Here is a 20,192-nt window from a genome sequence, read left to right as displayed (position 1 = left end):
GACGGGCGGGTCTAAGGATGTATGTTTACCATATCTTTTTGATATCCCGGTTATGGTTGTGTGAAAAAGTTAGGCGGGCGGGAAATGAGAAACCATTTTTTATCGTCGCGGGATAAGATCAAGATGAAAAAAAGGTATGGAATGGTTCATGGTAGTTTTACATGCCAGGGGAGATCAACTTGCCCTCGGCCTTGCTATCCGGGTGCCAGCCACCAGCAAAGGGCTTCGCGCCCAGCTCGCGCTCGTATTCCTTGATTCTGGCCTCCAGCTCGGGACGGAAGTGCCGGATGAGACCCTGGATGGGCCAGGCGAAGGCCTCGCCCAGGGCGCAGATGGTGTGGCCCTCGACCTGCTTGGTGAGTTCCTGGAGCATGTCGATCTCGCGCTCGCGGGCCTGGCCCTTCTCCATGCGCTCCATCATCTGGGCGGTCCACTTGCTTCCCTCGCGGCATGGGGTGCACTGGCCGCAACTCTCGTGCTTGTAGAACTTGGACAGACGGGAGATGGCGCGGACGATGTCGGTGGACTTGTCCATGACGATGACGGCGGCGGTACCCAGACCGGTCTGGGAGTCCTTGAGGGAGTCGAAATCCATGATTTGGTTGTCGCAGACGGACTTGGGGATGACGGGAGTGGAGGAGCCACCGGGGATGACGGCGAGGAGGTTGTCCCAGCCGCCACGCACACCACCGCAGTGACGGTCGATCAGCTCACGCAGGGGGATGGACATCTCCTCCTCGACCGTGCAAGGGTTGTTGACGTGACCAGAAATACAGAACAGCTTGGTACCGGAGTTGCGCTCGGCGCCGAACGACGAGAACCAGCTGGCTCCGCGACGCATGATGGTAGGACAGACGGCAACAGTCTCAACATTGGTGACGGTGCTGGGGCAGCCGAACAGACCGACGGCGGCGGGGAAGGGGGGCTTCAGGCGAGGCTTGCCGGCCTTGCCCTCGATCGACTCGATGAGAGAAGTCTCCTCACCACAGATATAGGCACCCATTCCGCGGTGGATGTAAACATCGAAGTCGTAGCCTGTGCCGCAGGCGTTCTTACCGATGAGGCCAGCCTGGTAGGCTTCGTTGATGGCCCGCTGGAGTACGGTTGCTTCATGGTAGAATTCGCCACGGATGTAGATGTAGGCGGCGTTGGCGTTCATCGCACGACCGACAACGAGGCAACCCTCGATCAGCTTGTGGGGGTCCTTGCGCATGATCTCACGGTCCTTGCATGTGCCCGGTTCACCCTCATCGGCGTTGACAACCAGGTATCGGGGTCTAGGATCCTTATCCCAGTCCTTGAAGTTCATGAAAGACTAATGCAGATAAGAGAATTAATGGGTTTCCCGAGGCTCCCTGTAATGGCACGGTGGAGGACTTACGTATTTCAAACCAGAGGGGAAACCGGCACCACCACGACCACGCAGACCAGAGGCCTTGATCTCGGAAATCAGCTGCAGAGAAGTTAAGCACAACATATTAGCCTCGAAGTCCAGTATAACCCCGCAAAACGAGTGCATGGACACAAAATGTCCTCGGTGGCTGCAAAGGACAAGCGTACCCAGTCATGACCCTTCAAAACAATATCCTTAGTCCTGTGCCAGTCTCCAAACTTCATTGCCGATTTCAAATCAGCGCCATGATGTCCGTAAAGATTTGTGAATATCCGGTCCTGGTCCCGCAGGCCGCCATGATGCCGTACGGGGTGTGTGGTGTCCTGGACACTGGCGAAGGAGCGGGCAGCCGAACCCTGAACGCGGAGAGAGCGGGAGGAGAGGTTGGCGATTGAGGAAGGCGACGGAGCCGCCGCTCGAGATATCATGGTGGTAGATGGCCCAATTGCTGGGATTTGACGGGGGATAGAGGGATTGTCTCGAGGAGAGAGGTGGAAGGGTCAATTGGGAATGATCACCGTCGTTGAGCTTCACGGCGCGGCAATTCCTGCGCTTGCTGAATATCCGCCTTTGGCTACCCGCTGATTGGTCAACAACAGTCACGTGTTCTACGCTTAGTCATGTGTGCGTTACCAAGATTTCCAGCATCCTTGATTCTGGGTTTCCACTACGATCTACTGCGGAATATACAGATACGTCACTGTAGACAGCATCACCGAGCCTTGACCTGGTCCTCCTAGTCGTAACAAGGCCAAGGGATCTTCAGGCGCCTGCACACATTCCTCCTCTGTAGCCATCCAGGCCCATCGCAACCAGTTCGGAGAGAGCCACCAGTTGTCCGTTTTCCAGTCTCCGGTGAACGAAGCTAGATTCGAGAAGATGTCTGGATTCTGATCTCTCATCTGGTCGAGCATGTCGTCGAACAAGCTGACCATCTTTTCATCTTCTTCATCCTCCAGCATCCATGCCACATCTTCTGGGGGCGGTGGATACTTCTCAAGCAGAAAGCTAGCCCATTTAGACAGTCTTGCGGAAAGTTGTGATTTATCAGCCGATGTGTTCTTGTGAGTGGCAACCACGAAACACAAGAACATTGGGAAGGCAAAAGGCGAATCCTCGTCGCTTCCTTCTAGCACTGGTATTGTCTCTTCAGAGTTTCTCAAGACCTCTTGGAAGAACACTTTGCAAGGCCGTTGTATCTCAGCAGGAAGGACGCTGGACAGTTCTTTCAAGGTAAAAAGTTCGCCGTTGTTCGCAAGGAGCGATTTCCGTTCAAGAATTCTGACTTGTATACGGGACTTGACCTCGTCGGAGAAATTCTTCGCAGGTAAACGAGCCATATGAGCGCTAAGCAAACGCTTGGTAGCTTCCCAGCTTCCATCGTAATCATGTTGCCGTGCGCGGTTGAGCGTCCAGGCAGCAATAACGAGAGCTGTCTCGGACAAGCGGATCTGACTGTCACGGTAGATCTTCGCATGTGTCTGTTTGATGTTTTCGGGATTTCCCAGGCCTTCCGATGAAGACCTCAACTTCACAATGTGTGTGATTAATTCAATGATTATCTGACTGAGAGCGGCTAGAATCGTCCGCGAGTTGCCATATGCATCTGAGATTCGGATGTCCTGCTCGGTGATTTCAAGGGTCTCTAGCTCCCTGTTATTCGCGCCAAGTACGGAAACGGCATTGAAAAGGGCTGGCGAGAAGATCGAATGTTCCATGGCAGTGTCTGGTGCGAGAAGAGGATAGAAGATATTGAACACGTAGTAATGATTCTCTGTGGCCCTGGGTCGCTCGGGATACATTTGTTGCTGATAGGATCTGGCTTGGTCGAGAGGGCTACCTGGAGGTTCTCGCAAGCTGACGATCCGATAGTCGCATGGATTGTCTGGAAGGCAAAAGCCATAGTTCATCATCACTGGGATGAGATTAGTTTCCAATCTGTTATATGGTCATTCCACCTGCGACTTACACTGTTCGTTATTGCGAGGCCCGTAATTATTCGAGATTTCCTGCCCAGAGGCAACGTCTTCCAGCACAACAAAGGCTACATCTTGCTTCCCAGCACGCCATTCTACCTTTGCAAGAGGCCGATGGTTCATCAAGTCAATGCAGGGCAGGAGCACTGACACACCATCTTCAGGCAGCTCCACATCAGTAACTGCCTCGGCAAGCACCTTGGCTGAAAACGACCGCGACACGAGAATGGACGAAGACCAGAGATAGAGGTCCCTATCGTGGGTTCCGTTAATACACCTTTTTGCCGGGCAGCGCCGAGTAACTTGAATCAAATAGAGAAGGGAGGTGTCCAACAGTCTACACATACCATGTGTACCGAACAACATCCTGGAAGCCCGCCTTCCGAAGCTCAGCAATCCCATTCTCGTACTTCTCCTTCCATACCCCCATTCTCTGCTCTCTAGCCGGCGCCAGGCTCGTCCCGTCCAACCACCGCAGATCATCCCCCTCATAATACAACGGCGTAGTCAGGGAGAGTGGCTGAGGAAGCGTTCGAATATACGGGAACCAGAACCCTTCTGAGCCCCTCAGATACTGACCAATCAAGAAGAAAATAGAAGACTCATGGGGCCCAACAGCATCGACGAAATCGCGCGGAAGCTGCACACCATGAACAGAGAAAGTGGCCGTCCCATTGCCTTGCTTGTCGGTGGGAAGAGGATGCTCGACCACGTTGAGGTATGACATGGTTGCAGCTACTGGGATCTTGATGATATGCGTGTCCTTTGCGACACCATCTTTCCAGTCTTTCTTGACATTGAAATGGACACCTCGTTGTTCGTCTTTGGCGATCTGAACACTTTCGTGCAGGTAGCCGCCATTACTGGTCATCCATTCCACGAGAGTGATCCATTTCTCCAGGTCCTCGTCCCCAGTTGATCTAGACGCTTTCATTAGACATAGTGACAAAGATTGTGAGATCTGAATGCGAAACTAAGAGAGATAATGAAAGAATGTGTCTCATCGAAATGCGAAGGCGGAAGAGCGAGAGTGCGCTATCAAGAATAGAGCCATCCAGCTTCCTACTTCCCCTTCAAACCGAAGTTATAGGATTGTATACAAATATGTGAGGCCATCGCGAGAAAGATTTTATGCAACATAGCAAAACACAAGGATTCGAGCTTTCAACCTACCCCGGTGGCAGCAACGCCGAACGATTACCACTGTCCGTCATGGTGCGCAAACCAACTAGCGACTCTTTCCCTGTCTACCAGACTAGGCAGCCCTCGCGACGCTCGCAGCTGTTCTCAAAGAAAAGACTAAGAACGTGGCGACGTGGATGATGAACACAGAGAGCTCATACAATTAATTGTTCGGAGGGGCAATTTTGGGATGATGAAATGCGGTGTCCCACTTTTTTCGGGCGTCTCAGTCATGGAAGCAAGCCAACAACAGCTAGTAGATAGGTATAGACATGACGGCGAGAATTGATTGCTCTACAATGCATACTCATAATCTTGGATTCTAGAAGTTTGTTTTTTAGTTCTTTAGCCCTATAGTCGTCAAACATAGAGTGTCAACTTTTGACAATATACTCCGCAAAAAACAATGAATTGATTCCGCTGGATTATCGTACAAAGTCCAGTAAAGAGAAGAAACGAAAAGACAGCAGGCTATATCAACAAACATAGAGGCATTTAAGTGAGAAGAGAAACGCCGGTAATGTTGCGCTTGCGACCACACTGGTCAGTCGCTAGAAGCAGATATCACCGTTCAGAACAGCGCACGGCCACATGGAGGTAATCTTAATGCCAAGATCTTCCTGTTTAGAGAAGGCCATCTCTATTCCGCTCTCGACAGTATACAAGGTCATGCACATTCAGATAGTGTACATCGTCATGAAAAAAAGAAAGAAAGAAAAAAGTCCATGCGTCCCAGAATGCCAAACACAATCACCGCCAGGAAATGAAATGCAGAGCAAACCAGCGCAGACAGCAAACTCTAGAGGACAATCTTGGCAATATCCACCCGTGGCAGTCAAGTCGTGGAAGACTTTCTCCCAGGAACTAAGATTTCGACCAGTCCATCATCTTCTCCGTCACTGCTGTCATTGTCATCGTCGTCCCCGAAAGGAGACGGGCCGAACTGTGATCTTCGGAAGCTCCTGTAGCGGCCAGGCCCGAGATCTGGGTATCCTAAAGATTCGTTCATGATAGCTTCGTCCTCTTCATCTGAGTCGAGCATTTCAGAACCAAGTGAGGGACCGACCATCTCGCCCATGTCATCCTCATCGTCATCCACTTCCAAGGGAACACGCTCCTTGCGCCTCATATCTACCCTGCCTTCCCCGTCATCATCGGAGGAATTAGTGGACATCGAATCCGGTGGGCTGAAGCCAGACTCGGGAAAAGTAGGCGATGAGAAAGGCTCGTCCTTGCGCGTATGTGGAAAGTCGCTGGAGGGAAAAGCGGCTCGGGAAGGCGAGTCCGTACCATCTCCGTCATCGTCCAAGCCCGCAATCACAAAAGGGTTGGATGGCCACTGAACATCGCCATTCTCATGCTGGTTAGTCTGATTTTGAGGCTCGTCTTCATTGCCGCCATTTTCGGCAGCATGCTGTTTCTGGGCGGCAAGCCGTGCTGCCAGCTGCCGTCGCGCGCGAGACGGTCCGAGGCTGAGGGGAGCAGGAGGTGGAGGAAGAATTGGTATAGGGTGACTTGTTGAGTTCGTAGATGCCTAATTTCATAACGACGTCAGCAAGTGCTGTTGCTTGTATTACAGCAAAAGCGATAAAGTCAACTATGAAGGCAGGGAGCAAGAGGGTCTGCATGAGTCAAGTCATCCGGGCTAGAACAGTGTCCAGACAGCTGAGTGACTCAGGAAATCGAGAACAAACCCAGAAGTCCACAACCCATCATCGACCATCATTCAGATGCAGCTGGTCCTCTAGAGATGCATGAAATCAAGTTTGTATATCAATGCCTGAAGGAGCAGCCAAAGGGCTAAATATCCGACTAGACCATCTGTTCAGACGGGTGCCGCAGGACCTCGGAGGATTCATCCCCGAAATGGGTCTGTACATGGACAAGAAGCGCTGAAGATACACGCTCTATGTTTATGTTCCCCAATGACCTCAAATCTCCTTCACCATCAACACCTATGCGGCGCCAGTCTTCATCTACCGTTTGATGAAAGACAAGATTTACCAGGGAGGGGAGGCGGAAATGGAGTAGAAACAGGGGAACGGAGTAATTTGGGGGAGAAGTCAAGTGCGAGCTCTCATGCATCGATCATGTCAACGTCAGTAAAGAAATCATCACCCACATTTTCAGAACCACCTTCGGCGGATTGTTCAGTTAGGTTTCTGTCGTCTTGTTGCTCCATTTCCTCATCCTCATCGTCGCTGGAGCTTCCGAAGCCGCTCAGCAGAGAGCTGCTGCCGCCACTAAGACCAAAAGCGCCACCAGAAACACTGCCCTGGTTCATGTCGAAATTTTGAAAGCCTGAATTGCTGACGCCGCCATTCAAGCCAGCCTCGGCGAGTGCTGAAGAAGCGTTCATGCTTTGACCTTGATTCAGCAGGCCCTGACGGTGCCCGATAGCCATATCTGGTCGTACACCGCCGAGGATTGCATTATCTCGCTCCCGCGTCTCGGAAAGAGTTTGCTCCACGTAATCGATCCACTCCGGGTTCAAGACGCTTTCCATCACTGTAGGAGAAAGTAGTTCGGGCGGGTGACGCTCGCTGAACTTGACGACTTCTTCCGCAATGAGGGTAAGATGTCCCATGTAACCGAGTCTGATGCGTTGCGTCCGCTGCGCTTCATCGCTTCGTTTTTGTCCAGCAACAATCGCCTGCGTAATGCGCCCTGTTTCGAAAAGATCGATCGCAAGACATCTATTGTATCCGCGGTCCATAGGCCCATTGAAAACTTGCTGAATAACATCATACACAACGTTGTGAAGGAAGTTGTTCCATGGAAAGCGGAAGAAGAAATCCTAGGACACGCAGAGTCAGATTCCGAGTCATTGCCTATGTCGCCGCGGGCTAACTTACCAGTATCGTGGGTACGACCTGATTCTTCACAAACATAATTTTTAGATAATCACCAACAACAGGCTGGCCGTTCGGATCGAGCTGAACGTAGGAATTGATGTGCGCCCGCACGTCTTCAGCATCGGTGTTTGAGGGCACCGATTCTGATCCAGGGTCCGCGGAATCTTGAGCATTCCCGACCTGGCCAGCAGTATCAGGCGTTGAAGCTACTGATTCCTTATCCTGTTGTGTTTTGGAGAACAGAGGTGCTGGTACGGCTTCGGGTTCGGACGACATTTGTGCAGCAGAGGGCGTATCCGAGTCATTGTAGGGGAGAGTCTCAAACTTTCCGACATCTTCCTGGGCCGTGGTTTCCTCGGAGGCCCGTTGGTCTCCCAAATCCATTGCGTTGAGTTGGTCTGTTAAGTCAGACACCGTAGGCGGGAGATCCTTGTCGGAGCTGTTTCCTTCTTTTGTGGCCATTTCAGCCTCGGCATGATCATTGGCTTCGCCGGCATCTTTTGCTTCGTCATTCATCGTGGCTGATGTTCTCGGTTCATCATCCACTTCCGGCTCCGTCTGCGGGCTATCAGGCTCCTTTTTCTCGGCAGGTTTCTCCTTGTCGACCAGGACGCCAGAAGAATCGACATCCTCGAAGCCATCCTCACCAGCGTTCAAAATTTCAAGGGCTCGAGAATCCTCAGGGGAACCGGAGTCGATAACAGAACCATTGATAAAGTCTGCGGTGGAATCGTTGCCTTCGAGAGCAGAGGACTCTTTGTGCGGATTGAAGGCGCCTTCGCGGAACAGTCTCTCTCGTTCAGCATCGCGTTGGCGGACATACTCATCACTTCCGGGTTCGTTCAGAAGACCCATGTTACTGCAGTGCAACAGCTCTGCCATCAATTCACATGTCTTGAAACGGTCAAAGCCGAGAGGCTCAATTTTAGCGCCCCAAGCAGAGCTGAGCTGTCCTCTCTCCACGCTTCGTACTTTTCCATTGTCATTGATCGTATGCTTGGAGCTTCGAATTAGTGCCATAAAGTCAGGTATATGTTTGGCAAAAATCCGTAGCAGGTTACCCAGATAGATAGGGTCGTATGTCGTAGGAGGCGAATCAGGACCACCGATGTTCTCTGGGTCGTAATCCGAGTTATTTTTCCGGATAACTTCAATTACGATACCAACGCCCACTGTCAACGGGTTTCCACCTTGCAACATGGCCGTGATTAGAGTCTCTACACAGTGCGCGGAGACAAGCTGGCGAGTGAGACTATTGGGTCCAATGCAGGATTGGTCGTTCTGAGTCGCATTTGCCGAAATAGTGATAATGGCCTTGAGGAAGTCTCCCGCAGAAGTTTGCACGGAGGCCGGATGCTCTGGGGTTAAGAAGGACAAAAGAATAGGGATCAGGTTCTGTGTTTTCAGCCACTGCGATGGGTGTCAGTCTCGACTTCAAAAAGCAGGGGACTAGTTTCTGATTAACACACATCCACAATTCCTTGGCCTCCTTCGGCCTTCTCCAGACTGATAATCTTCAACAACAGGTCCATGACCATGGGATTGTCGACATGCTGGAGGATCGCCGGAACAATACCGTCCAAAGACTTGAAGAACTCCAGCATCTCACTGGTCTTTCGATCAAACAACGTTTCGTTGACTTTCGTAAAGTAACCTGCCTGAATAGGGTCCAAAGACGGTCGCCTCCGCACAAAGCCCCAAAAGTCGCGCAGGTAGCTTGTGTTCGCCATTATTGACTCCAATATCGACCATGTTTCAGACGAGAGAATTTCGCACGCGATGTACGCATGCTTCAAACGGTTCTTCTCAGCTCGGTCCAGATCTTCAGGATCCAATATCTCCTTCAGCGGGTCGACTTTCTTCTCTCCTTCGGTTGAAGCATCTTTATTCGTTTGAGGGGCATTAGAGTCGTTCGAATCGTCCTCGTCATCATCATCATCCTCGTTCACCAGGCTGGGTGCAATCACGTAGTCCATAAGGCGTTTCAAGACATTATCTTCTCGTAGATATTCTATGAGTTTCGTATTATGTTGCTTGAGCTCCTGGATCAACTCTGACTCGTCCAACAGCTCTTCGAGACTGACATCAGGCTTGTCGAGCAGGGTATCAATGGTGGAGACACTCGCGTATCCCCCGAAGCGCCAAAACATCTTGAACTATAGATCCGAGAGAAAATCGTCATGGAAAACAAGTAAGGTATCACAAGCACACTTTTGTTCTTGGTTTGATCCGCTCCGAGAGTCGTAACGGAGACGTCTAAATGATACAGCGCAACGAGTAAGAAATGCCGATTGGTCCAATGCACGGAAGTAATACCTGCTAGATTAGAATGTCTCCAAAACAGGTCGATTCGTGAGATTTATCTCAAGGGAAGGAGATGACAATAGTTGCGAAATGAATACGGTCGGAGCGGCCAAGCGCTGCGCGTCGGAACTCAGTAAGTCAGCAATCATTCACTAGCTAGAGCATGATGAAGCAGCTGAATATGATGCAAAATCAGGGCGTAGCATAGTAATCGTAGCCTTTGGGTGTCATTCAATCTGAGGAGGGGAAAGGGACACTAAGGGATAACAGTAAGGGGAGGCTGGCGGGAAGGAGGCAAATCCGCCAGGTAAAAGACGAGATAGCAATGCAACATGACAATGGAATGAGAGCCTAATGATTCATACCTTCAGGACCTTATAATAAGTGAGTGACGAAGAAAGAGAAGGCGGTGCCAGACTCCTTGTGGGAGTGTTTTGCAGGACCGGCGGAAGTCAATCGAGTCCGTGTTCCCTTGCGAGGCACAGGAACCTGTTGCACAGGCGAGACCAGTCGGTCAAGTTGGTAGGAGAATCAACCGTCGGTGGTCGTCAGGGTACTGATGTAGACGGTCAATAGAGGACAGAGTCACAGCTGACGTTCAAGGATCACGTCGACGTGCTGCGCTGGCGGCTGCGTCTGGATCGGCCGGCAACTTTGATCCCTGGAGGGCTGATGAACCAGGCTGAGCGGAAATACCCAACAAGATCCGACAAGCGGCGGCGGGGAAATTCCACGCGACCTCTAGGCGAGAGATGGAGGGGGAAGGAGAAAAGAAGAGCTGGAAAATGTGACTGATCGTTTCAGGATGGTTTTGAAGTGTATAAACTTTATGATGATAAGAAGAATGAAATCATATTTTCTATGTTCAGGTGTACTCCGAAGTATATGAGTCGATGTTCATGACATTTATTTGGACTCGTCCTCTTCCTTTTGACGATGGAGAAAAGTCGGTGCTTTTGATGCGCTGCGACCTGAACAATCTCACAATACTCAGTAGTCGCTTGCTGAGTACAGTCGTATATGACTATTGCAATGGGCAAATTGATGAATATAGCTCAGGTACCGCAATGGGACAGCTAAGTGTTAAATACTTCGAAGTCAAGCAGGTCTCCGAGATTACGTCCCACTGAGGTCGATGGACAAGGACTTTAAAGGGACCATCCACCCACACAGACAATAATCAACATGGTCACACGTGCTATAACCCGCCAACTATTACGAGATACCAGGTGATAAGCGAAACTCTTTAGCAAGGATGATCGATACTACTCTGATTGGAGTGGATGGCTTAATTGCTGTCAGATGATGGTTATTCCGTAGGTTAATGGGCTCCAAAAGAGTAAAGTGCGGAGCCTTATTTGTTATGGAATCTGACGAACTGATGAGCCCATCACGTGTCTATATCGTTAATCAGAGATGCCGGATTCAGGAAACCATACTCATGAAATCCAATTCTAATAAACCAATTAGTATAACAGGAAATGGAGGTTTTCTATTAAATTCTACTAAGGTATTGACAGTCCCAAGACCTCTGTATGATCTCCGTTGCCAGCCTAGGGCATCTTCCCGCATCTTTAGGCGGCAACCGCCCCTGCCACTATCAACGGGCGCTGATCCCCGTCCCTACATCACTCCGCACTGTACTTCCTACCCTATCTCATACTTGACAGACAACCTCAAGAAAGATGAATCGACTATTTGGAACCAAAAACACGGCTCCCAAGCCAACGCTTGACGATGCGATCTCCAAAGTATGTACCCTCCCGACTGTCTCTAACCAGCCTCTCTACCTCTCCCCGCATGAACTAACACCCCGCCGTCACAAAGGTGGACAACCGCGTCGCGAGCATCGACGTAAAACTAGCCTCTCTCAACGCTGAGCTCTCAACCTACCAAGCCAAAATCGCCAAGATGCGCGACGGACCAGGCAAGAACGCCCTTCGCCAGAAGGCACTCAAGGTCCTGCAGCGCCGGAAACAGTACGAAGCGCAACGGGACCAGCTATCCCAGCAATCCTGGAACATGGAACAGGCAGGGATGATGCAGGATAACTTGAAGAACGTGATGACGACCGTTGACGCGATGAAGACGACGACCAAGGAGCTGAAGAAGCAGTATGGCAAGGTCGACATAGACAAGATCGAGCGTATGCAGGATGAGATGGCCGATCTGATGGATATCGGCAATGAGATCCAGGAGAGTATTTCGCGAGCGTATGATATTCCCGAGGATGTGGATGAGGCAGAGCTCGATGCGGAGTTGGAGGCGCTGGGTGAGGAGTCCATGTTTGAAAGTGCGATGGGCGAGAGTGCCATGCCTAGTTTCATGCAGGATGAGGTGGCGCCGCCGCAATTTATCGACGAGCCTCCGGAACAAGCCAAGGTCAAGGAGCCTGCTGGTGGTCTGGGCTAATACATGAGTGCATTGACGATTGATGTGCTGGAGCATGAAAGCACTGGCGTTTTGGGAATGTTGATTTCATTTGTATGTTTCTCTGTGCTCTACGAGACGCTCTCGATTGCGCTCCTCCCGAGTCCATCTCTCTGTTCTATAACTCTTGGGAAGGTATCCCGAAATCTGCGTCGAAGTCTAAGTCTTAAGTCTAAGTCTAATATCATGTAAGTCAAGGCAACGGTCAATTTTGTATCAGGTCTTGCCCAATCCGACAAGAACCAGCAACGCCACGTTCATTACCGCGATCACCAACCAGATCAGGATGGCTAGAGCAGTAACCAGAAAGTTATTTCGCATTTTGACTCCTTCGGACGGAATGTCCGCCTCGTCTCCACCAATGCGATCAGCTGGCACGGTCATATAACGGTTGCGACAGGTGAAATAGATCAACGGCGCCGACACGAAGGGTAGAATCACGCTCAGTACTACTTGACTGGCGGTAAGAGTTTTGTCTAACCCATCCTTTCCCACGGCTGCTGCGATGATGATACTGGGAATGATACTGATGGATCGAGTAATGAGTCTGCGAAGCCAGGGCCTGACGGTCCATTTCAGCATCCCCTCGCTCACCATCTGACCCGCCATAGTGCACACAATCCCGGCGGAAATGCCCGACAGGAGCAGTGCCAGTGCAAAGATCAAGCCGGCAGCCGGGGCTATGGAACTGGATAGTAAGTCGTGAATTCCCCAAAGGTCAGCGTCGTCAGCGCCGGAACTCCCGTATAGAGAGGCACCGGCAACTATCAAGATGGAACTGTTTACAAAAAGAGCAAAGGTGAAAAGCGACAGCGATAACTCGATGATTGAGTACTTCATGCAGCCTCGGATGGCGTGGATAGACGGCCTGTACTCGACCTTCCCGTCAGTGCTTCCAAGACAGACGGCCGGGTCCACATAGCCCTTTGTGACATCGAACTCCTTCAATCGCGGCTGGACAACACCACTGCCAAGAAATATTGAGTGAGGCATGACCGTAGCACCGAGAATTCCGCAGCTCTGGTACAAACTGGACGGAAAATAGCTTCAGTCAGTGCCATAGACCTTAACATAGTTTGCGCGGGAATCCACTCACCCCTTGGACTGTACTATGGCAGAAGATGGTAAATAGCCTCTGAACACATCGCCAACGGATTGTTCTTTGATAAGAGAAAGCTGTATACAGAAGCATATCACCACCCCCAGGACCAATGCCATAACAAAGTATTCAAAAAGTCGCAGCCCCCAGATGGATCCGTTGGGTCTATAGAAAATGAGAAGGAAGAGAACATCGGCGAGCGTGATCGCACATCCAGCGACCAGCGGAATTTTAAGAAGGAGGTTGAGAGCGATAGCTGAACCTACGACCTAGACATAAGATCCGTCAGGGCTTGGAGAGTGAAAGGACGTACAATTGAGTAGGAAGGCCATACCTCGGCAATGTCAGTCGCGACAATGGCGGCTTCTGACAAAAAGTACAGAATGTACACCAACCATTTAGGAAGATGTTCCCTACAATTCTCCGCCAGGTTGAGACCGGTCACACTTCCAAGCTTGATACACAAAGACTGCAAGAAAATGGCGAAGAGATTGGACAGCAGGACAATGAAAAGCAGCGCATATCGGAACTCTGCACCAGCAGCCACATCGGTGGCATAATTTCCGGGATCAATGTAAGCAACAGCAATCAAGAACCCGGGGCCCACGAAGCGAGCAAACTTGGCAAGACTCTGCCCGACATGGAGAACATGGGAGGTGAGTATTGAAGTAAAATCTGAATGACGGCGGGGTGATCCGCTGTGACTCCGGGGATTGTCGTCCCCAGAGGCAGCAGCGATCACTCCGCCTAGCGTCTTCGTCTCCACGATTTCGGATTCGGTACGGTCTTGACTGTGTGGCTGGGAGTCTGTCTCCATGATGCCTTCTCCTGAGACGCCTCCCATTCCTGACGCATGCCTCCGGTGTACCTTGGAGTTGGCAATGCCATTGAGATCATTTCGAGTAGTTATATCTGCATTCAACGCGGGAGGATTCTGGTTCCAGCCCGGATGCTCAAGAGTGTCGTCGGTTCGTGAGGGACAATTCATCGCTGGGCCGTGGTGCAGATCGTGCAGGCATCAGACCAATTGCGGATGCAAGATTAAGTATGCTTGACGCTCGTGCTTGGATATCGAAAGTGATTTGTCTCACAAAGGAATCTAGAATTGTCGGATATACGTCGGAATCAAAGCTGAGGACCTGCGGGGAAGAAAGCCCGAAACTGCCCGATTGCGGTTGTTCGCTGTAGACAAATGCGCATCAATATCCTACATCCACGAGGTTGACGCATAGAAAAGATCAGAGGGATCAGCAGGATACAGCGAAGAATTTGGAATTCCTCGACACAAAAAGATAGATAAAACTACGGCGTAAGGTAAGGTCAACGATGACGGCATGGTGGCCTAGCGTTTGGATCAGATTTTTTAGTAATTTTTAGTAATGTCCGTCAGTTCCATACTAGGAATAATAAGGTTAAGGTCAAGCACAGAAATCATGAGTCCCGATGCAACAAAGTAAGATGGACCAAATATGCGGAAGACTGATCCGACTGCACTTAGTTGATATATCGATGGTACATATGTAGTGGATAAAGATGATTAGTACTACAATGAGGGGAAGAAGTAGTAAGTAAGAGATCTACCACCATTGAGCCACCCCCGCGAACCAGAAGATCGCACCGATGAAGCCTTGCCTTGGCGTCCGCATGTGGTTTTTTCTAAACTGAGCGGTATCTACTCCGTACCATCACCTATCTATCTCCTTACGCGCAGTGATTTGCACAGCAAAAGAGTCAAGCATTGAGATCAAAATCTAGAATATTGAGACTTGTGACTGAATTGGTGATGAGGTCAAAGAACGCTTGAATTATTAAATATCATATTTAGTGGTGGTGACGCTATAGGATATCATCAGTCTCAAGATACCGTCATCAGCTAGATGAACTTATCGATAGATCATAACAAAATGACGACAGTCTCCAGTAACCTCGAGTGTATCTAGGTGGTTGGGAATAAGACAAACAATTATTGATCAATAATCGATCATCATCTACATCATTACAATTCTACCTACCTTGGTTTGTCCAGTACTTCGATATATTACTCCGTATTGATAAGTATCTCTCCCCTCATGGTTGCCCCAGCAACCTCACTGCCATTCTCTGTTTACTCCCTCTACCACCCTCGATTCCAGCCACTGTGCAACGGTGTTGGTGGATAAAGTTGGTGGATGAATGCTGCATGCGCCCGTTGGTCATCTTTTCGACTCATCCGAGACTCTGCTCACTTCCGGGACTATCCACCTGGTGATCTTCGCTGTGCCGTGCTGGGTCTCGCTGTTCTTTGGATGCGCCTGCTTTTTATTACTTCCTGCTGTCTGCCCCCGTCGAGTCCTGACTTCAAGCAGATCTCAACCTGCTCGCCAATGTCTTGCTTTTTTCCATCTTGCTGTGTCTTCCTTCTTGCTTGCAAATTGTGATTTGTCGTTCTTGCTCTTGTGCTTTGTTGTGCAAATTGCCATTTGAATTGTTACATTACTTCTTCTCACCTGCCACCGGAGCATCTTCTCACCGTAAGTGTCCTCGCGTCTACCCGTCCCAGTAGAAGTTCATCTTTGCATAATTTATTTGCAACATCGCTGACGCTTGTCGTTATGCTTTTGGTTAGTTTCTGGTCAAAGGCGATAGAAATGGCTCCCAACATGCACTCCCCCGAGATCTTCGATGATGCCACCCGAAGTCCTACCAAACTTGGGTTCCGAGCGATTCTCTCCAAAGCTCATAGACGAAATCAATCTGCAGATGATGCTATCCCTCCCAAGATTTTCCCCAGGTCCACACCGGCGGAAAGCGCGTCTTGGTCCCCAGCCGACCAGGCCTACCCTGCCCTAAACCAACATCCGCTGGGCGAAAGAGCCCACAACCGTGATGCGGCAGATGGCACTTCATTCCAGCAGAAGCCGTCTGAAAAGACAGGAAAAGCGGGTTTGCACAAGAAAACGAAGAGTACCGTGTCACTGAAATCGTTGAGAAACTACATGGAACGCAAGGAAAATAAAGCCAGCAGTGCGCCGGAGGACGAGTCGTTGGGTTGGAAGCCTAAGAAGGCAAAGTCGGCAAACAGCCTCAGTGCCATCTTGAAACGATCCCAGCGGGGACGGAAGGCCGAAGGTTCAAAAGACGTACGGGACAAAGAAAATCGAAGCCCCTCTGATCTGGTGGACAGCATGCCATGTCCTGTCTGGAACCCGTACGGGTCCGACTCCTTCCACAACCAGGCTGGAGTGCCACAGTCACCAAATAAGCGCCGAACATTGCAAGAAGAAGTTTCGCTGTACACACCCAAAGGCTATGGCCCAGCGCAACAGCGAAATTTCTATGATCACCATCAGCCCTCTCTCGCTAATCGCTCTGAAGCCAAGCCTCGTCCGAAATCTGATAATCTTTCAGGAAATCGAAAGTTAAGGGATGCACTGGGTAGTATCCAAACAGTGTCATTTGACAAACCAATTGCGGTTGATCAGCCTGAGACTGAGTCCCAGCGAGGCCAAGGAAGACCTCGTATGTCAAGGTCCGAATCGCACCCAGAGCCTGAGACGAAGCCGGATGCGAGCCCGAAGAAACCATCGCGCGTGCAGGCGGCAATCTCTGCCTTCAATGCGAAGGAGAAAGAAGCAGAAGTGCAACGACGCTTGAACCCGAAGGACCTGGAAAGCGAATTCGAGAAGCTGCTTGTGAGTTTGCCTAACTACGAAGGACTACTCTCGTCCGGGACGCAGATGCTGACTGGTCACATAGGATGCGCGGAACATTCCCCACAATATGAGGGACAAAATGAGGGCGTTGGACACTAGCATCAAGGCTGACTTTATTCAAAAGGATAGAGCAGAGAACAACACCCCACAGAGCGCGGTTCCGTCCTCGGCCACTGATAGCACTGGTCGCCGGGGTCGCAAAAGCGAGTCGAAGGATGAGCGTCAGAGCCATGACGGAAAAGGGTCCCGATCAAGGTCCAGGAGTCGCGGCTTTACCTTTTCTAAAGGCGCCTCCTCACCTGGGAAGAAGCAGCGGCCTGAAAGTGGCAGCTTCTATCGGCGCCCAAAGTCTGTTGATTTGTCCCAACCGGCGAGTCTCGCAAAAATCCTGACACCAGCAACGTCCACCGTCTCTCTCTCCGCCACAGCCAGTCGCGACACTGCTGCCGATCCATCGGACTTTGTCCACTATCTACGCGAGATACAGAAGCCCGAGATGATCGAGATTGGTAAGATACACAAGCTTCGTATCCTATTGCGCAATGAGACGGTCAGCTGGGTTGATACGTTCATTGCCGATGGCGGTATGGACGAAATTGTCCAGTTGCTTTACAGGATAATGAAAGTTGAATGGCGGTACGTTTGTGCGGCCCAGTCTGATGACTCTATGCCCAAATACTGATTACTTCGTCAGGGAGGAACATGAGGACACCTTGCTTCATGAAACCCTTTTGTGCCTGAAGGCTCTTTGCACAACCTCTGTCGCATTGAAGCACCTGACCAAAATTGAAGCCGAACTCTTCCCAGCATTGTTGAAGATGCTGTTCGATGAGGAAAAGAAAGGACCGAGCGAATACACCACTCGCAGCATCATCATGAACCTCCTTTTTACTCAGCTTGCTACAGCCTCCTCCGACGAGATGGCAACAGCATGCGCCTCACGAATCCTTTCCTACTTGCAGGATCCAAGTCCCCCGGAAGAAAACCAACCGCTCTCGTTCATTGCCAGTATCTACCAGTCTCGTCCTTACCGAGTGTGGTGTAAGGAAGTCAGCAACGTCACCAAAGAGGTGTTTTGGATTTTTCTTCATCATCTCAATGTCATACCCATCGCCAAGTCCGACAAATCGCCATCAGAACTGGAGCAACAGACGTTCCGAGAGCGTCATTTTCCGGCACCTAGACCGCCTGTTCCCGCTGCGCCGTATGTAGGTGGGGTTGAATGGGATGCCACCAACTATCTCGCAGCGCATCTTGACCTCATCAACGGCCTTATTGCATGTATGCCGTCTCTCGAAGAACGTAACAAGTTGCGTTCAGAACTCCGTGCTTCTGGGTTTGAAAAGGTAATGGGCGGTAGTCTGAGAACATGCAAGGAGAAATTTTACTCCTCCATCCACGATTGTCTCCGGACGTGGACTGCAGCTGCGGTTGAGGATGGATGGCCCTACACATTTGTTCGGGAGGGTCCGCCTCGACCAGAACCTGGATCTCCTGTTAAGTCCCCAGTCAAAGCTGGTGGTAACCCTAAGGGTATCCTTGACGAAAAGCCTCCCAGGCTGGAGCTTGCACTGGACCTACCTTCCAACAATCGAGTTTCTCAGAAGGGGGACAACCTGGGCAATTGGCTGTGACAAGCTCATTTGGTATTACGGCATGCCAATTCATACTTGCGGCGAATCTGCTTTCGTGAGTTTTGATGTCTAGATTCAGTAACTCATCGACTTTCTCCGTGAAGTCAACTCCATCATGCGATCATGACCCGGCGTTCTAGGTCCTGCTTTTCTGTTGCTGTTACTCTCTGCTGCCAATTTTCCCCTCTCGAGCACTCCCGCCACTCGTTCTCCTTCATCTGGGCTTGCTGATTTTGTCTTATTGGAGTAATTGGATATTAAACGGCGTTGGCATTTCTTTGGCGTTTTGGGCACATCTTTCAGCTGAACTACGGCCATGGTGACACGACCTTTAATGAAGCAACAGGGCCAACATGATGAGATTTCTCCTTTTTCCTTTTCAAACATTTTCAGACGACAGTCAGCTCTTATGAATTTGTTTTCTTTTGGACGTGCAACTCGTAGTTCAGATTGACACTGACCAAGTCAGAGCAGGATAGCGGAGGTTCCAAGCTTGTCAGGTTAGGGAGTTGCCCTGCTTTGGTAGTCTTTGCAGATAGTACATTGATTCATGCATATGGTACAATTATTATATACAGCAGCCTTAGATTGATCATCGACTTTGGACACGCGGGTCTTCTATGGTGATGTCTATTCCTGAGTAGTATCGTCAGCTCTCCTGACAGGGCGTGGAGGCGGCGGAGTCGAGAATGTATCCTTAAGGCCGGAGAAGAACGCCCGTCGAATCTGTGTTTGTGGATCAAGCAGGTTAGCGACCAACCTCTCAGCAGTATATCAGTGTGAGGGAAGCACCTACCTCATCAAACGGACTTCCCCTCTCATCCCACTCCATAAACAGCAAAGCATATATCAAAACAACTACGAGAGACAAGCCACATTAGCGTTATCATTTCCTTTCTACCTTTTCCCCGAACCAAGAGAGAAAACCTACATCCAATTACCCCCCACTGAATCAACTTCGTCGTCTTGACCCACTTAGGCCGAGCAAACTTGAGCGCCGCACGCCGTCGGTACTTGCGCTCGAGTCGGAACTGGTGTTTTGGGGAAAGCTTGGACATATCCGGGGGCCATTGGCGCTTTGGCTTGTAGGGGCTGTAGTAGGGGGCCGGTTCGCCGTCGAGGGGTGGTTCCGGGGGGATTGTGTGGTCGGTGTCGGGTTTCGAGGTGAGGCGGAATGGGGATGATGAGACGGGGGCTGAGTGGGAAAATGATCGGGATAGAACGGATTGTGAGAGAGGTTTCGTGATCTGCTAGACGCTGGTTAGGGAGGAGAATGACGAGAGGAGGGATAACGAAAATCGTACGCTGCATGTTGGTCCAGATGGCCTTAGTGAGGAGGATTGGATGTGGATTAATCGGGATGGGGCTGCGCGTGCGGCTGTTGCCAGGCTGCGCAGTATCTGGGACCGCATTGTGCAGTTGTTACGGGAGGTGAAGTCGAAGAGATTGGTGGGACTATTGTCTATTGAGACCTTGTGGAGTTGGCCGGGACTTTTTTGATCTTGAATGCAATGCGGAGAGAAAAACATGTCGGGGATTCCGCCGCCGACTCTCCGCTCGGGTTGATGCTTGATCTACATAGTAGAGAGGTATGGAGTGGTCAATAATTTCTAATTGTCATTTATGA

General features: G+C 50.6%; 7 protein-coding genes across 7 annotated transcripts; 2 read left to right on the top strand and 5 right to left on the bottom strand.

Annotated features, from left to right (window-relative positions):
* Nucleotides 1-157: 157 nt before the first annotated feature.
* ALT_5566 (NADH-quinone oxidoreductase subunit NuoF) lies at nt 158-1,821 on the bottom strand (the record flags this gene model as incomplete). Its single annotated transcript, XM_033554672.1, has 3 exons — nt 158-1,315; nt 1,382-1,453; nt 1,561-1,821. The coding sequence occupies 3 exons, from the start codon at nt 1,819-1,821 to the stop codon at nt 158-160; spliced, it is 1,491 nt and encodes a 496-aa protein (XP_033410563.1).
* A 246-nt stretch (nt 1,822-2,067) lies between these two features.
* On the bottom strand, nt 2,068-4,583 carry ALT_5565 (SET domain protein; the record flags this gene model as incomplete). The annotated part of the gene is made up of 4 exons (XM_033554673.2): nt 2,068-3,308; nt 3,363-3,622; nt 3,717-4,289; nt 4,543-4,583. 4 exons carry the CDS (start codon nt 4,581-4,583, stop codon nt 2,068-2,070), a joined length of 2,115 nt encoding a protein of 704 aa, XP_033410564.2.
* An 803-nt stretch (nt 4,584-5,386) lies between these two features.
* Nucleotides 5,387-9,556, bottom strand: ALT_5564 (SAPS family protein; the record flags this gene model as incomplete). Its single annotated transcript, XM_033554674.2, has 4 exons — nt 5,387-6,085; nt 6,674-7,348; nt 7,407-8,816; nt 8,876-9,556. The coding sequence occupies 4 exons, from the start codon at nt 9,554-9,556 to the stop codon at nt 5,387-5,389; spliced, it is 3,465 nt and encodes a 1,154-aa protein (XP_033410565.2).
* A 1,839-nt stretch (nt 9,557-11,395) lies between these two features.
* ALT_5563 (putative SNF7 family protein (Cta1)) lies at nt 11,396-12,122 on the top strand (the record flags this gene model as incomplete). The annotated part of the gene is made up of 2 exons (XM_033554675.1): nt 11,396-11,461; nt 11,538-12,122. 2 exons carry the CDS (start codon nt 11,396-11,398, stop codon nt 12,120-12,122), a joined length of 651 nt encoding a protein of 216 aa, XP_033410566.1.
* A 234-nt stretch (nt 12,123-12,356) lies between these two features.
* On the bottom strand, nt 12,357-14,227 carry ALT_5562 (NRAMP family metal ion transporter; the record flags this gene model as incomplete). The annotated part of the gene is made up of 3 exons (XM_033554676.2): nt 12,357-13,170; nt 13,237-13,508; nt 13,574-14,227. 3 exons carry the CDS (start codon nt 14,225-14,227, stop codon nt 12,357-12,359), a joined length of 1,740 nt encoding a protein of 579 aa, XP_033410567.1.
* A 1,639-nt stretch (nt 14,228-15,866) lies between these two features.
* Nucleotides 15,867-18,565, top strand: ALT_5561 (GTPase-binding protein rid1; the record flags this gene model as incomplete). The annotated part of the gene is made up of 3 exons (XM_033554677.2): nt 15,867-16,910; nt 16,975-17,567; nt 17,626-18,565. The coding sequence occupies 3 exons, from the start codon at nt 15,867-15,869 to the stop codon at nt 18,563-18,565; spliced, it is 2,577 nt and encodes an 858-aa protein (XP_033410568.1).
* Nucleotides 18,566-19,195: 630 nt separating this feature from the next.
* On the bottom strand, nt 19,196-19,977 carry ALT_5560 (uncharacterized protein; the record flags this gene model as incomplete). The annotated part of the gene is made up of 4 exons (XM_033554678.2): nt 19,196-19,291; nt 19,362-19,423; nt 19,497-19,815; nt 19,870-19,977. 4 exons carry the CDS (start codon nt 19,975-19,977, stop codon nt 19,196-19,198), a joined length of 585 nt encoding a protein of 194 aa, XP_033410569.2.
* Between the last annotated feature and the right edge of the window lie 215 nt (nt 19,978-20,192).

Source organism: Aspergillus lentulus (assembly GCF_001445615.1).
Source record: "Aspergillus lentulus DNA, contig: Alt09, strain: IFM 54703, whole genome shotgun sequence".
Taxonomy (NCBI): Eukaryota; Fungi; Ascomycota; class Eurotiomycetes; order Eurotiales; family Aspergillaceae; genus Aspergillus; species Aspergillus lentulus.
Note: the sequence above shows the minus strand (reverse complement) of the source record. Positions and strands in the feature narration are given on the sequence as shown.